This window comes from Balaenoptera musculus, chromosome 20 (assembly GCF_009873245.2).
Source record: "Balaenoptera musculus isolate JJ_BM4_2016_0621 chromosome 20, mBalMus1.pri.v3, whole genome shotgun sequence".
NCBI lineage: Eukaryota > Metazoa > Chordata > Mammalia > Artiodactyla > Balaenopteridae > Balaenoptera > Balaenoptera musculus.
In genome coordinates, this window is record NC_045804.1 from 19,723,530 (window position 1) to 19,738,159 (window position 14,630).

At 53.9% G+C, this 14,630-nt stretch overlaps 1 protein-coding gene across 1 annotated transcript; it reads right to left on the reverse strand.

Annotated features, from left to right (window-relative positions):
* Window positions 1–4,318: 4,318 nt before the first annotated feature.
* Window positions 4,319–14,597, reverse strand: CCR7 (C-C motif chemokine receptor 7). The gene is made up of 3 exons (XM_036837252.1): window positions 14,542–14,597; window positions 9,203–9,252; window positions 4,319–6,331 (listed from the first exon to the last, which is right to left on the reverse strand). The coding sequence occupies exons 1-3, from the start codon at window positions 14,549–14,551 to the stop codon at window positions 5,252–5,254; spliced, it is 1,140 nt and encodes a 379-aa protein (XP_036693147.1). The 5' UTR covers window positions 14,552–14,597; the 3' UTR covers window positions 4,319–5,251.
* Between the last annotated feature and the right edge of the window lie 33 nt (window positions 14,598–14,630).

A 14,630-nucleotide genomic window follows, 5' to 3' on the forward strand; every position in this document is an offset into this window, starting at 1 on the left:
TTTGACCACACCCCCCTAACACCCCCAGCGGGGGAAGAAGAATGCACCCTTCAGCCTTTGCATGTGATCGTGTTCCTGCTTGGCACTGAGTGAGGTTTGCATAAACCATACAAGATAAATGTGCACGCGTTCCCAGGCCTCTTTGTAAACATTGGGAAAGAGTTTTGGGGGCATTTCATCTGCGGCATCTGTTGAACTTCACAATGTCAGATATTTACTTAGAACAGTGATCAGCTTTTCTGTCCTAAGCAAGTTCTGACCCAGGCTCGGGAGGACTCTGGGACCAGATGTGTTTCCTCACCTGCCCTCTTGCCCTCTTGCTGTCTGACCTTGGGACCTACTGGCCCGAGAGGGAAGGGGACCCTCAGCACCGGGCAAGGCCTACCCCCACCCTGCCCTGAAGGGAGGTGTTTATTTACCCAGAGATGAGAACCTAGAGGCCACACTGTGTAGTGGTCACTGTGATGCATAGAACAGCCCAGCAAGTGAATTCCCTGGGGTTGATGAACGATAGACAAAACTAAGGTTTTATCCACCTTCAAAGTGAATGTGGGAGGGAGAGAACTGACAGCCACGGAGAAGTCTGAATTGAGACACACGCACGGACGCTCGCACGCACACAGAAGAGCCCGAGGGAGAATTCTCATCCCCTCGTGTCTGAGTTTGGATGAGACCAGTTTGATTTATTCGTTAGTTTAAAGCTGCTCTGGCTGGTGAGCGAGGACTGTGGCTCTTCTCGGCAGCAGACCCCGTGTCTGTGTCTCTTTCTGGGCCTGAGACAAGACAAATGACAAATGACAGGGTGGTGGTGATGGTGTGGGGTTGGGGTGTGTGTGTGGCTTGTGTGTCTGTGCGTGCTTGTGTGTGTGTGTGTGTGTGTGTGATGAGGCTTCTACCTCCTGCAGTGCCTCTCCCATGGGATGGGGTCTAGGAGGGCTGACAGGGTTGCCCTTTTGAGTTAAGGGAGTGATCCCCCCTCCTTTTCTCCCCGGGGTTTTTCTACAGACTCAGACCATGGAAACTGGGCCATTTCTACCCTCTCCTGGCGAAGAAGGCCGTGGGCCCCCCTGTCTCTAAGAGTAATATAGCCCCTTCCTCCCCACCTGAGATTGGGAGACCCCGGGGAAATGTGGGCGCGTTGTGTGTGTGTGTGTGTGTGTGTGTGTGTGTGTGTGTGTAGGTGGGGACATCTTTCTACACACTGAGAATACTCTCCAAGTCTGGCCCCCAGCTGTGTCATCCTTAGGACCCACCCCTCCCCTCCTTCCCCTGCCTTCTACTCACCACTCAGAGTTGCTCCCTCCCCATCTCATGGGCCTTAACCCTCACCCCCAGAGGCCAGTTTTTCTCCCTGCAACTGTTCACCCTCAACACAGAAATGCAACTGAGAACCTAACTCCCAGAGAGGATCCTTTCTTAAAAAAGATCAGTTGCCTGATTTCCTTTGGACCTGCTACCATATTTCTTTCGCATGTCATTCTCCCCGGCCCAATGTCAAGGATGGGAACTACTGAAGGTGGGGAGGGAAGGTTCTCTTTAAGGAGAACAAGGACGAGGGGGACAGTGCCTGCCAGAGAAGAGCTGGATGGTCTGGGATGAGGCTGGTGTGTGCCAGGGTGGATGTGTGCAAGTGAGTGTGGGGGTGCTGGGACAAGAATTCTGGATGGAAGCTCGGGAACCAGGGTTCAAGCTTTAGCATTGCCTAGAGCTCGTGGGAGACCTCAGGCAAGTCATTTCCCTCTCCGAGCCTCAGTTGACTCACCTGTACAATGGGAGGGAAGCAGAGACTAATTTAAAAGTTGCCCTCCAGCTTAAAACACAGGAAGCTCAGCTCAGTGCTCTGTGATGACCTAGATGGGTGGGATTGGTGGGGGGGGGGGAGGTGGGAGGGAGGTCCAAGAGGGAGGGGATATATGTATACATAGAGCTGATTCACTTCATTGTACAGCAGAATCTAACACAACATTGTAAAGCAATTATATTCCAATAAAAAAAATTGTATGGGGATGGAAATGAATTTGGTTTCCTTGCGGTTAACAACTTTTTAAAGGCTACCATTTATTAAACATCTTAATGATTACCAACAACACTTTTGTAAGGATTTCTAAGCATTTTGCACATAGGAATTCATTTACTCCTCACAGCAATCCTAGGAGGTAGGTACTATGATCATCGCCATTATACAGATTAGGAAACCGAGGCACAGAGAGACTAAGTAACCAGCCCAGGTAGTGCAGCTGAGAGTCAAACCAGGCAGTCTGCCTGTAGAATCTGTGCCCCTCACACTGCACTCAACATTCCAGGCATTGTCCTAAATGTTTGCCAGATCATCTCCGTTTTGCAGTTGAGAAATCTGAGACTCAGAGCAGTTGAGCAACAGCTGAAGGTCACACAGCTGGGAAGCAGCAGAGATGAGATTCCAAGTCGGCCGGGCTCCAGAGCCTCTGCTCTCCCCCGCCCGCCTCCTGCAGTCCTGCCAGATCCTTAGGCCCCCAAAGCAAGTTTATCCATTATCCCCATGTTGCAATGTCTCTTTAGGCAAGTCAGTTCCTCCCCCTGGACCTCAGTTTCCCCAACTAGAGAATGAGTCGGGGGTTGGACCAGCTGATCTTTGAGGTTCCTTGCAGCTCCACTAGTCTATGATTCGAGAGATGTGGGCCTTTTGGCTACAAGGGCAGATTTGTAGCCTGAGGTTATAGCCTGGGGAGGAAGAGGGGACGAGGGGCTGGTGATGGAAAGAAGGGGAAATTCGGAGGGGCCGTGGGGCCATGAACCCGGGAAGGTGGACCACTTGTATTAGGCAGATGAGAGAGAGAGAGAGAGAGGCCCTGGGGGCTCCCCAGTGAGTCTCTTCCTTCTTCCCAGGGCCCCCCCAAGCTCAGGGTAGGCATGTGACAGCATTGGGCAAGGGAGCAAGGACCAGGCCAGCAGTGAGCCGAGGTCAGAGCTTCTGAGATACAGCACTTTGGGGAATGAACATTGCTGGGGGTTTTGTAAATACCTGGAGGTGTCCAATTATTATAGAAAAATGTATTTGAAGCTGAGGTGGCATGTTTGTGCGGTTGGCCTGGCTTCCTGTTCATGACTGCTCTGTTACATTCCTCCCTTCAGGAACGGAGGAAGATCGTCTTCCCATCTGTAAGCTCATTAGGATGTGCATACCAGCGGCCCCCATACCCACACACACCGGGCACGTTCCCCTCAGGGCCCCAGTCATGCTGGGGTCGCCCCTCGCGCCCCACGGCTCGCGCACACCCCCCAGAGCAGCTGCACCTATTAATATTAAAGTGGCTGCAGGTGCTGCTCCTCCACGTGCCAGCCTCATCCTTCTCAGGGCGCTGGTTCCCTGCTTGAGCCCAGCGCCTCCTGGGGAGGAGGGTAATGCAACGTGCTTATGAGATGAGAGAATGGGCTTCATTTCCAGGCGGGCTCCATTTTCAGTGAGGCTCTTTTCACTTCAGAAAATGGATGGAATCACCTTTTCATGAGTGTCTCAGCTCCCTCCCACCTCCAGACCCTGAGCTATTGCAGTGCTGGGCCCTTCAGAAACCTCCTCTTACATCACAGGTTGGACTAACCTCTCTGGCTGGGACAAGTCAGGGACTGGGCAGGCATCAGGGCACCCAGTGACATGGATCCTGGGCCTGTGCTGGGGACAGTGGCTGTTCCTCCATCCCTGCCCCTCCGGGATGGGTGTCCACACCACGGAAGGCCATTGCTGCCATAGTGGCCAGGGAGGGTCAAGGGCAGACCTGGCTCTTAAGCATCCAGCAAAGGGTGCAGCCTATCACACAGGTCCCATCCCAAGCCCCCTGGATCCAGGATGCCGCGGTAGATGGGTGTCAGGGAGAGGCCCTCCCTCTAAACACCAGTTTTGGGAGCCCAGGGGGACTGACCAAGGGTCAGGGGGCTCCAGTTCCAGACTGAGTTGGGACAGATGAACAGGACAGGGTGTAAATGCTGCTAAGGGTCAGGGAGAGTTCCCAGCCACAGAGGTTAAAGAGACAACTTGGTTCTTTCCAAAGCTCAGCTCAGACCGTGTCTCTGGGTCACTGCTGACCTCACAGGCTTGGGTCCCGTCCTGTGAGCTCCGGAAGGGTGTTTGCAAGCTGGACACCCTGCCCTTCTTCTCCTCCTGCCTTGTTCAGCCTCGTGGGCCTGTGTCACTGGAAGGGCTCAGAGCATAGCTCAGCAGACCTCGTGGCTCTCAGCATCTCTGAACAATGAAGCCGGGGAGGGAGGAAAGGGATGGGGGGTGGTCAGGTGGGGCGTGGGGTTTGCAAAACAAGAACACACGCATTTGCCATTTACCAAGAAGTTTTTTTCCCTTTCTTTTCAAGCTGTTGTTTCCTCAAGGGAAAACTTTTATTTGTGTATGAGTAAAATGTGCTCTCTTAATGAATTGAAAGCAGAACAGGATGAGAGATTTTTGTCCCCGTGGCAAAGAACAAAAAGAAGGAGCTCATTGGCTGGCGGCAGCTGGCGTCGTCCCCACCCCTGGCCCCTAAACTTTCTCCCTGCCTTCTCCCCCCCTTCCTAGCAGAGCTGAGACCTGAGAAGGGCCAGCCACGCGTCATCCCTGCCCCAGAGCCCTGGCTGGGAAAATGGCTGTGGCCAGGCCTGGCCTGCGGGAAACACCACACCCCTCCAGCGTGGAGAGCCTGAGGAGCGTTGGCTGGTGAGGGGCCATGGAGGCTGCCGTTTCTTGCTGGCTCGGATGACAGGAAAAAAGAGAGATGGAGGGAGGGATTCAGAGCGTTAGTTTGACCCACTGGCATTCCCCTTCCCTTGCACAGGTGAGAAGTTGCCCCACTGTCTCTGGTCTTGGGGACAAAGCCTTGCTTTCTGGAAGCCCTCACCCTGAGTCTCAGGGAGGACTTCTTTCTAGAAGATTGATGGGAACGATGGCCAGGCCCCTTCCACCACCCTAGATCTCACTGATGCCTGCCCTTTCACTCCAGGAGGTGTGAACCGATTCTTGACTTTCACGTCTCGTTTGGGGTTTGGGGGACAACGGCCTCGGTTTTGGAGTGTTGCAGGATCTGGGATAGCTTATCAACCACGTCTCTTTGCAACCTTGGTTGAGGTAGCTAGCTAGGGTTGGGCTTCATCTGTCTTCTGTGGCTCGGGTTTTCACCACGAGATAAACCTCAATGGCCAGAACGGCCTTTCCCTCAGCAGCTGCGGGGTCATCTGTCCCCAGTCTGCGGGGCCCTGGGAGAGCACCCTTTAGTCCAGGCAGAGAAGCCTCCTACGGGGAGAAGGTGGTGGTGGTCTCAGCCTCCACGCTCATGGAGGACCGCCGGGCGTGCCGGCAGGCGGACCACTGCCGGAGCCGCTCCTGGCTGAGGCAGCCTAGGTCCTTGAAGAGCTTGAAGAGGTCGCTGCGGAACTTGACGCCGATGAAGGCGTACAGGAAAGGGTTGACGCAGCAGCGGATGCAGGCCAGGCTGTAGGTGACATCGTAGGCGATGTTGAGCTGCTTGCTGAGTTCGCAGCTGGTGCCGCTGGTGATGTTGAAGTTGGCCACCGTCTGGGCCAGGACCACCCCGTTGTAGGGCAGCTGGAAGGCTACGAAGACCACGACCACGGCAATGATCACCTTGATGGCCTTGTTGCGCTCGAAGTTGCGTGCCTGGAGCAGGGTGCGGACAATGAGGAGGTAGCAGAAGCTCATGGCCACCAGGGGGATCAGAAAGCCTACCACCATCTGGGCCACCTGGATGGTGATCAGGGCCTCCACGTGCTCGGTGATGAGGGAGCACCGCAGCGCTTGCTCACTGCTGCTCTTCTGGATGCCGCTGTACAGCAGCTCCGGGGTGGAGAGCACCACGGCCAACATCCAGATGCCCACGCAGGAGAGCTTGCTGATGAGAAGGACGCGGGCACGGTGGCGGTGGGCCGAGACGGCCTGGACGATGGCGACGTAGCGGTCAATGCTGATGCACAGGAGCAGGAGCATGCCGCTGAAGAAGCTTATCTTGTAGATGCCAAAGATGAGCTTGCAAACGTGGACCCCGAAGACCCAGGACTTGGCCGCGCTGTACGCCCAGAAGGGAAGGGTCAGGAGGAAGAGGATGTCCGCCACGGCCAGGTTGAGCAGGTAGGTATCGGTCATGGTCTTGAGCCTCTTGAAGTAGATGTAGGTCAGCATGACCAGCCCGTTGCCCAGCAGGCCCATGAAGCAAATGATGGAGTACATGACCGGGAGGAACCAGGCTTTAAAGTTCCGCACGTCCTTCTTGAAGCACACGGACTCGTACAGCGTGTAGTCCACTGTGGTGTTGTCTCCGATGTAATCGTCCGTGACCTCATCCTGGCACAGGCATACCTGTGGGGAAGGAACACGAGCCAGCTTAGCTGAGTGGGTCTAAATCTCACTGCTGTGGGACTGGCCAGAGCAGTGGTTTCAAGGTGCAGTTGGCATCACCTGCAAATTCTCGGACCCCATCTGAGACCCACTGAACCAGAATCTCAGGGGCTGGGGCCCAGGAATCTGTTTTTCTAAACTTTCCAGGTGATTCTTTCATTTGAAATCGGTGCTTCTCATATTTTAACATGCACATGAACTCGGGGATCTTGTTCAGATGATTTAGTAGGCCGGGGTGGAGCCTGGGATTCTGCCTTTCTAATAAGGAGCAAGTGTCTGATTTTGCCAACTCTTCTGAGAGACTTGACCTTACAGGTGTTAACGGTGGACTGGAAATAGTCTGGGCTTTGGGGCCAAATGAGCCTTGGGCTTGTTAAATACACTTCATTCTCCCTAAGCCTCAGTTTTCTCATCTGTGAAATGGAGATGAATACTATTTCCTCCACATGGTTGTTGTGAGGGTCCTAACTCGATTCTGGCATCATTTCGTCTCCATGGAGGTTTTATTTTGCCCGTTTTATTTTATTTTATTTTTGGAAACTCCAGGAAAGTGGGATCATGTGTCTTTCTTTTTGAGCCTCCTTTGGAACCTGGTAGAAAGAACTTTCCAGGGGAGGGGGCCTACAAAAATACCCCAGTTTTTGAGGGAAAATCCACTTGGGCTAAGGTTGAGGAGGGCCCGGAGTGAGAAGAGAGGAAGGCTAAGCTCCATTAAGAGGCCAGAAAGCCCTGGTTTGGGGCAAGCTGCTGTGATCATGGGTGGTGAGTGACCTGAAGACTTATGGATTCCTGCGGCCCAGGGCACAGCACCCAGCATGAGGCAGAAGCTCAGGGGATGCAGGCCCAAGTGGATGGCGGGGCCACGGCCTCAGCTGTGACTGAGTCCTCTCGGGCCCAGGAAGGAAGCTCAGCCCTGTCTCCACCCTCCCTCCATCCCCCCACCCTCTCCCCCCACCTCTCTCCTCTATCTTCCTTGCTGTATCTTCTGGCAGATCCCAATCAGCAGGGCTCAGCTGCTCAGGGCTTTTTTTAGCCTATCTGCAGGGCAGGGTGAAGGTTCAGGCAGCCTGCTGTGATTTTATCAATGAAGGAGGGCACTCGGGCTGGCTAAGCTGTGCAGGGCTCGGAGCTGGGCTGGAAGACTGCCTCAGGAAGCTCCTGGTCCCTCCTCTGGGAGTGGGGCCCTGGGCAGCTTGACATGATGGATTTTCGTGCAATTGGGGAACTGGAGGGAGTGTAGAGATGAGGAAAGGGGGGCTCTTGGAGAAGCGATGTGGCTTGTTCAAGGTTGCTCAGCCAGAAGGGAAACCCAGTCTCCTGACTTCCCTGTATCCTGTCTCTTTCTCACTTCCAAATTCTGGATTCATCGCTATTCTGCTTGGGGACAGGGTGAGGACCAAATCATGTCCAGGAGGTTTTTTTTGGACATTGCTATCTCGAGAAGAAAAGTCAGTGGCAACCACTTTTCTCTTTTCTGGGCACGATTGCAGCCTGGGAGGCCTGGAAGAGGCTGGCTGCCCTTGGCCGCCTAGGATAATGCCCAAGGCCTCAGGTCCGGGGTTCCTGGACATAAGGGGGCTCTGGGCCTTGGAGGGCAGTATACCCAGCCTCTGTGACCTGTGCGTCCCACCACCCCGTTCTGCCTTCTCTTTCCCTGCTTAGTATCCGCCCCCTGTACCAGGGGCCACCAGGCTTGATGTGTCTCTGCGGCCCAAAGCCCCACCACATCTTGCCCCATCTGAGCCAACCCCATCCCCCCAGGTAAAGAGAAGTATGAGCCCAGCTGTCCCTTATCCCCTCCCCAGCCTTCCAGCCCCTCCGGAGTCCTGGAAACAGGGGAGAGAGAGGGGAGGGAGTGGTGCTGGGGAAGGGCGCCAAGCTGTGGGCTACAGCCCAAGCTCCAGGGGGCCTCTGGGATGGGGTTTTGGGAACAGTGCCCAACTTGGGGCCTGCCTCTGGCCGGAGCTCCTGGAAAGCTGCCCCTTTGGCCTCCAGACCTGGGGAAGAGCCAAATTCTGAAGCGCTGCCTCTCCAGCTCCTACCTCAGCCGCCCCTGCCCCCTCCAAGAGAGCTCGCAACCCCAGCAAATGGGGGAGAGTCGACTTCACGAGTTAGTTTCTTCTAACTCTGGCACTTGGTTGGGGCAGATTTTCTGTCTCCACAGCTGGGATTGAGACGCTGAAACCTGTAAACTGGGGATCTTTGCTCCTACAGAGTTATGGGCCCCTCTAAAGGATGTGCTCCCATCCTCCCTCCCCCCAGTGAGGCTCAGGCCAGTCTCTTTATTTCACAGAAGGGAACTGGGGCTTCGAGGGGAGCCTTTGGCCGGAGGGTTGGGGAGGGAGGCAGGTTTGGGGCGATAGGATAGTTACCAGCCATCAGGCCACGGGTTCTTTTCTCAGCTCACATATGAAGCTTTACATGTGTGGGTGTGGACACATATGTGCAAAACCCAGTAACCTCACAGCCTTTGCTTTTTGCAAAGCAAAGAACTCTCTCCAAGAACTCAGGAGTCCACTTTTCTGTCTCCCGGATGGGGATATTGGAAGTGGGGTGGGGAAGGTGGGGTAACTTGCTTTCTCCCATGTTTTAATTGAAATGGAGTAAAGGAATGTCGGAGAACATCCGTGGCTTTCTAGGGTCACTCAGCAGATGGAGGTGGGGGGGAGGTCGCCATCAGCTTAATGAATGACAGATTTGTGTCCGGGTCTATTTCTTTCCAGCAAATGCCCAGCGTCTCCACCAGAACCCAGGGCTTGGGCTTCGGAAGGACCAGGCTTGGGGAGGGGCGTATGGGAGAGGGAACGGAGCTTTCCTTGGTGGGACACCTACCTGGAAAATGACGAGGAGGGCCACCACCAGCACGTTCTTCATTGGCTTCCCTGCAGGAGACAAGGTGAGAAAGTTATTGCTTGGCAGGGATGGCTCTTTGTTATGACAAATAGCCACAGAGCCAGGGGACTTTCATCACATTCTCCAGACACCATGTTTGAGAACATGAGAACCAGATTGTGCCTTGGAACACCTGGCCGGCTGCCCAGCCTCACTGTCCTTACCTCCTCTTCCTCCTCCCCTGCATAAGGGGTCCCGGAAAGGAGCGGGATCGGAATGCAGGGCAGCCCCTCCCCTCTTCTTGGCTCTTCAGGGCCTCTTCTGGAATTGGAAAGTCCATCCTGGCCCAGACCACCCCTCAAGGCTGAATGGCAGGCTGAGGCCCCAGGCTCTCCCAAGGCCTGATGTGGGCCCTGGCTGCTCAGTCCTGCTTCGTGGCTGAGCCGAGGGCTGGACCTGGAACTTATTTTCTCCAAAGGCTGAGCAGGGGGGACAGTTCACAGGGTGATTTATATAGAAGTCGTATCTCACTTAACAGTCCGGGAGCTGTGCCCTCTTCACCTTTGTAGCCCCCCCTTCCCCTAACTGGACCAGACCACAGGAGAGAGTCAGTAACTGTGATGCCAGGAATGAATACAAGGCAGGAGTTGTTGGTCCACCGCACCTCCAGTCTCAGGAGGGTCAGTAGACAAATGCTTGGGACCCTGCTTCTAGCACCTTCTGGAGGCTGGGGGCCTCCCTCCAGCAAACAAGGGATTCTGCTTCCTAGATGCAACATCACAGGCCCAGCGAGTCTGTGTGCTTGGCCACAGCGCCACCTGCTGGAAATTTTCTGGCATGACACCCAAATTGCCATCGTGCTCCAGGGAGCGTGCCTAGGGCAGGGCTTCTGGGCTTGGGGGTGTCTTAGCGGAACGAAGAAGGGCATCGAGCCACATAAATAAACAGGCATTTCTCCCAAGTTATACTGAACGCTACTGCTAGCTGCGTCTTCCTAAGGCATAGCTCTGATGCCAACCCCCACTCTGCCCTCTTCCTAAATTAGGACCTCTCTACCCAGCCCTAAGGACCTCTCTACCCAGCCCTAAGGACCTCTCTACCCAGCCCTAAGGATGACGCCCTGATGCCGAGCATGGCAGTCAAGCCCTCCACTGTCTACTTGGACCTGCCTTTCTAGCTGTGTCTTCTATTTCTGGGGACAGGCATCCACTGTCCCATCGTCCCCAGCTTGCACCTGAGTATTTGCAGTCCTGGGTGGGAATGGATCTCTGTACAACATCACGGCTCCCCTCTCTCATCCCCCTTCCTTGCCAAATTAACCCGTGAGCCCCTGAGCTTGAGTCCACATCTCTACCCTTAAGCACACTCTCTTCGTGGTCCAATGAGCTGCCCATCCTCCATTGACTCATCTTGATGTGAAGCGCTCGAGGTTTCTTTAAACACATACCCGTCTTTCGGTTACTCTAGAGAAAGCCCGCTCTGACTGTCAGTGAGAACTGAGAAACCTCAAGGTTTTGATGTCACAACGGTGAAATACGAGGAGCACGAGTTGTGTTTCTAGTTCACTCCATCAACTCCCTTTCCTGGCCCCGTCTCAGTCCTTTTGCCACTGGCTGGGGGAGGGGTAAGGAGGGGGGGCTGGAGGGTGTGTGTAGGTGAGGTCCCCTTCCAGGTGTGTTGGAGAGGGTCGTCGAGCAGGGATCTTCTAGGACCAGAGTAGGTCGTTTTCAAGAAAGGTGAACAAGCAGGACCTTAGGGGAACTCAGGTGTGTGGCAGAGGCGGCCTGGTCAACAGCCTTGACTCAATTTACTTCTGTCTGTTACAAAGTCATAAAGTAACTCGCCTTGGGCAGCAGCTTGAGTGGGACCAGAGAAGTTGGGAATCTCAGGGGCTGAGGAGTGGTTGACTTATGTGTTGGGTATTTTCTGAGTTCTTGAGTTTCTAGTAATGATCACAACGAAAAGGAAATTCCCTAGAACTCCAACCTTAGCTCCCAGTGAGAGAAACTAGAGATTAGTAACTTTCCCAGAGTCACACAACCATCTGGTAGTGGAGCTGGGCTTTGAATCCATCTAATTTCAGAAACCACACTCCTAAATACTCTTCCATGCTGCCTCTCAGGCTTTATGTTCCTCTCCCTCCTAACATCCTGTGAGTTACCCCTTGTGAGTCTCATTCCATATTCCAGAAAATAGAGGCTCAGAGAGGTTAAGCCACTTGTCTGGGGTCACACAGCTGCTAAGAGATGGATCTGAGATTTTCAAATGAGCTCTCATTACTTCATTTCTGTTGAGGCTGCTGGAGCCTCTAATCTCCATCCCACTGGAAGAGAGTGAGGATTGGTCACCCAGTTCTGCTGTTTCCATTTCCTAACATCTCAGATCTGGTCCCCCTTCTACCCCAACATAAGGCTTTGCTGCCACGGAGTTCCTCTGAAACACAGATCACGTTATTTAACTCACATAATTGAAAAAGAAAAATCTTCACTGGCTCCCCATTGCTTTCAGCAAAAAGCCCAAATTTTTAGCAGTGCCACATGGAATCTTAAAGATTGGCCCTTGCCTGTCCCTCCTGCCTCCCTTTCTCCCTTCCTCCTTGGCATGGCCAGGTTCTTTACATCCTCCTCAACTTGCTTCTTTCTTGTCTCTATTAGCTTTTGTCAGAGCTGACCAGCTGGGAGCCTGCAGGCTGAGTCCCCAGGATGTTCTGTTTGGCTACATGGAGTTTGCAAAAAATTGGATTTGGATACCTTTAGGTGGGGCTTGTACCCTTCTGAATCACTTCACTGCCCTCCACTTACTACATCTACTCCCATTCTCTCATTTACAATTGAGCCATTGAGTTTGCTATCCCTGCCACATCCTGGGCCCCTTGCTCCTCGTTTTCTGGTTTGATAACTCCTACACGTCCTTCAAAACCCAACTTAAATGCTCCCCTGACTCACATTCATTGTTCGTTTCTTTAGATTTCACAATCCCCCTGCTCTTAGCCCATCAGCACTCTCTCTCCCTTTCTTGCAGTGGCTTATTGACATATGTGTCTCTCCCCCACCAGACTGGTCCTGCCTGAATTCCTCCATAAATGGCAGTTGACTGAAAGTACCAAGCAAAGAGGAGAGATTCCCCAATAGCTCCCCCAGGCTGCAGGGTTCCCCTCCTCCCCAGCCAGGCTCCCCAAAGGCCAGGAGGGATTGGCCCTGAATTTCTTTAGCATCCCCATCTGCCGCCATCTCTGGCCGAGCTGTGAGAGATGAGTATCTTAACAGCTCATTTTTCTCTTCTCTGCTTTGGAAAATTCTAACCGAAGTCTTAGGCCCCATTTCTTGAAGATGGGGAAGGTGTCTTGGGGCTGCTCATTCAAATCATGAAAAAGGCCAACTCAGCCCGGGTTCGGCGTTTTCATTTTGTGTAACAGAAACTTTGCCCCTCACCCACCTTGGGCTCCCTGCCGGGCTGACAAAGAGAGAGAAACAGATCCTTCGTGGCCCACCCGTCCTACCAACGGCCCCGGAGTCTGATCTGAGCAAAATGTCTCAGTGGTGTCCCCTCCTACCAGTATTTAGGGCTTGGCTAGCCGTTGGGGCTTTCTTGAATTGAGTGAAGCAGTAAGAACATCCCTTTTCCTGCACCGGAGGTTTCCTGCATTAAAGGGACCTCCCTCCCTGCATTAACGCCTGTGAGTCTAGCACCCCCAAACCTAGTCCTGGGAGGAGACCCCCCTGCCCCGTGCTGGGCTGGGGCTGCTCTCACGGGCTCATCGAGCCAGTGGTGTACATCTCTCTCCGACTCTGTGCTCAGTCATTTCATGGCTTGAAATCTGCTGACGGCTTGGAGTCGGCTATGGTGGAAGAATTTACACTATGGAAATTGGCAAGCAGTACACATCAGAGTCTGCTCCGGGGAGCCGGTTCTCTAGCCTTTACCAGCGCACCACGGGGACCTGCTTGGTTTCCTTCACAGAGATCAAACCGAGAGGCAGGACTGGGGTCTCCAGGAGATGATGGCTGCATTCTGGGACTGTGGTTAGTGGGGCTGGTTGTCTGGGGAGTGGGATTAGAGGGCAGGCTGCCGGGAGGAGGGGAAGTTGGAAGAGATTTTTAAAAACTGAAATCAGAGTTCTTGATGCCATTCATTCACTCACTCATTCACTCCACAAACATTTTCTGCTCATACCCCCAAAGCACCTGGGAATCAGAGGTGCAAGAATCAGACCCTGGCTTCCAGGAGTTCTCAGTCGGTGTGTGGGACGGCCACTTTAGCCCTTTAACAGCTGTTTGCTGGGTCCACCCAGGGTTCCGGGTGGGTGGAAAAAGCAGACATGAAGGCAAGAGGCTGTGGTGTGGTGGGTCGGGTTGTGAGGACAGCAGAGGGTGAACGGGAACCTTCACTTTTCAAAGCCAACCCCTTGTGGCTTTGAGGCTGCCGTGGTGCTTTGTTTGCTGGTGAGAACGAGCAGTCCAGGAACCTGGCCTTCGTAGCCTCAGCCAGGTCTGACTCCTCAGCTGAGATTTGTAAATGGGGTGTCTTGGAGCTAGATAAACACCCCCAGAACCTGCTCGGGGCTTCCCTTGGACTCCCTCTGGTTAAGACCAGAGGATGGACTTTTGAAAGGGATGAATCATCTTCCTGGGTAGAAAAAGTGATTAAATGAGGCTGGGGGCTGTGCTGGAGGCCCTGGCTGTGACTTCTCCCAGCTGAAGGCTCCTTGTGGTCTCATTTAGTGTTGCCCACCCAACATTTAACCAGCAGGAGGCAACAGCTTGCCCGTGGGATGTGCAGCAGAGAGAATAAGCACAGCTTGCATTGCGTTGTGTGTAGCGTCATTTACACAATGCACTCGCCTTTAATCTGCTCCTTGTTATAACCTTAAAAGAGCAGACATTCTCATCCCTGCTTAGCCTGGGAGAAAGGTGGGAATCGGAGGGCGAGTGGAGGGTCCTGAGCCCTCCAAGGAGAATTTTCCCTGATGAAACAGGTCCCTGAGAGCCTCCCCCATCACCCCAGGCTGAGACAGAACAGGTGCTGTCCAGATTTCCACCAACCCCAGCCCTGCCGCCTTCTGCAGTCCCTACTGTTCTTGAAAGATGTGACCCCCTTTATCTTTCCTGGAACCAATGGTTAGCCCCTTCCCCAGGTCTGAAAGGTGCACTCTCTGTGCCTGGGAGAACAGGGTGGCAATCTCTGGGAGCAGCCACTGATTCCCAGCAAAGCCACCTCATCTCTCTGGGAGGCTCCCCTAGGCCTTCCATGCCCATCCTCCATCCCCATCCCACAAAGTCTGTCTGGGTGTCCAAGTGACGCTGGTACTTCTCTCTCTCACACGGGGGAGGCTCACTCACCCGGGTCCATGACACTCTCGGCGGCTGAAACCACACAGGAAGATTGTGCCCGGCCTCTGTCTGGGGAGGAAGTGGTACAAGCCCCTTTT

Bases quoted from the DNA above. Each gene is read 5' to 3' on its own strand.
- CCR7 (XM_036837252.1), bottom strand. The intron at 6,332-9,202 runs GTAGGTGTCCCA...CCTTCCCCACAG, and splicing joins CCCTCCTCGTCATTTTCCAG to GTATGCCTGTGCCAGGATGA.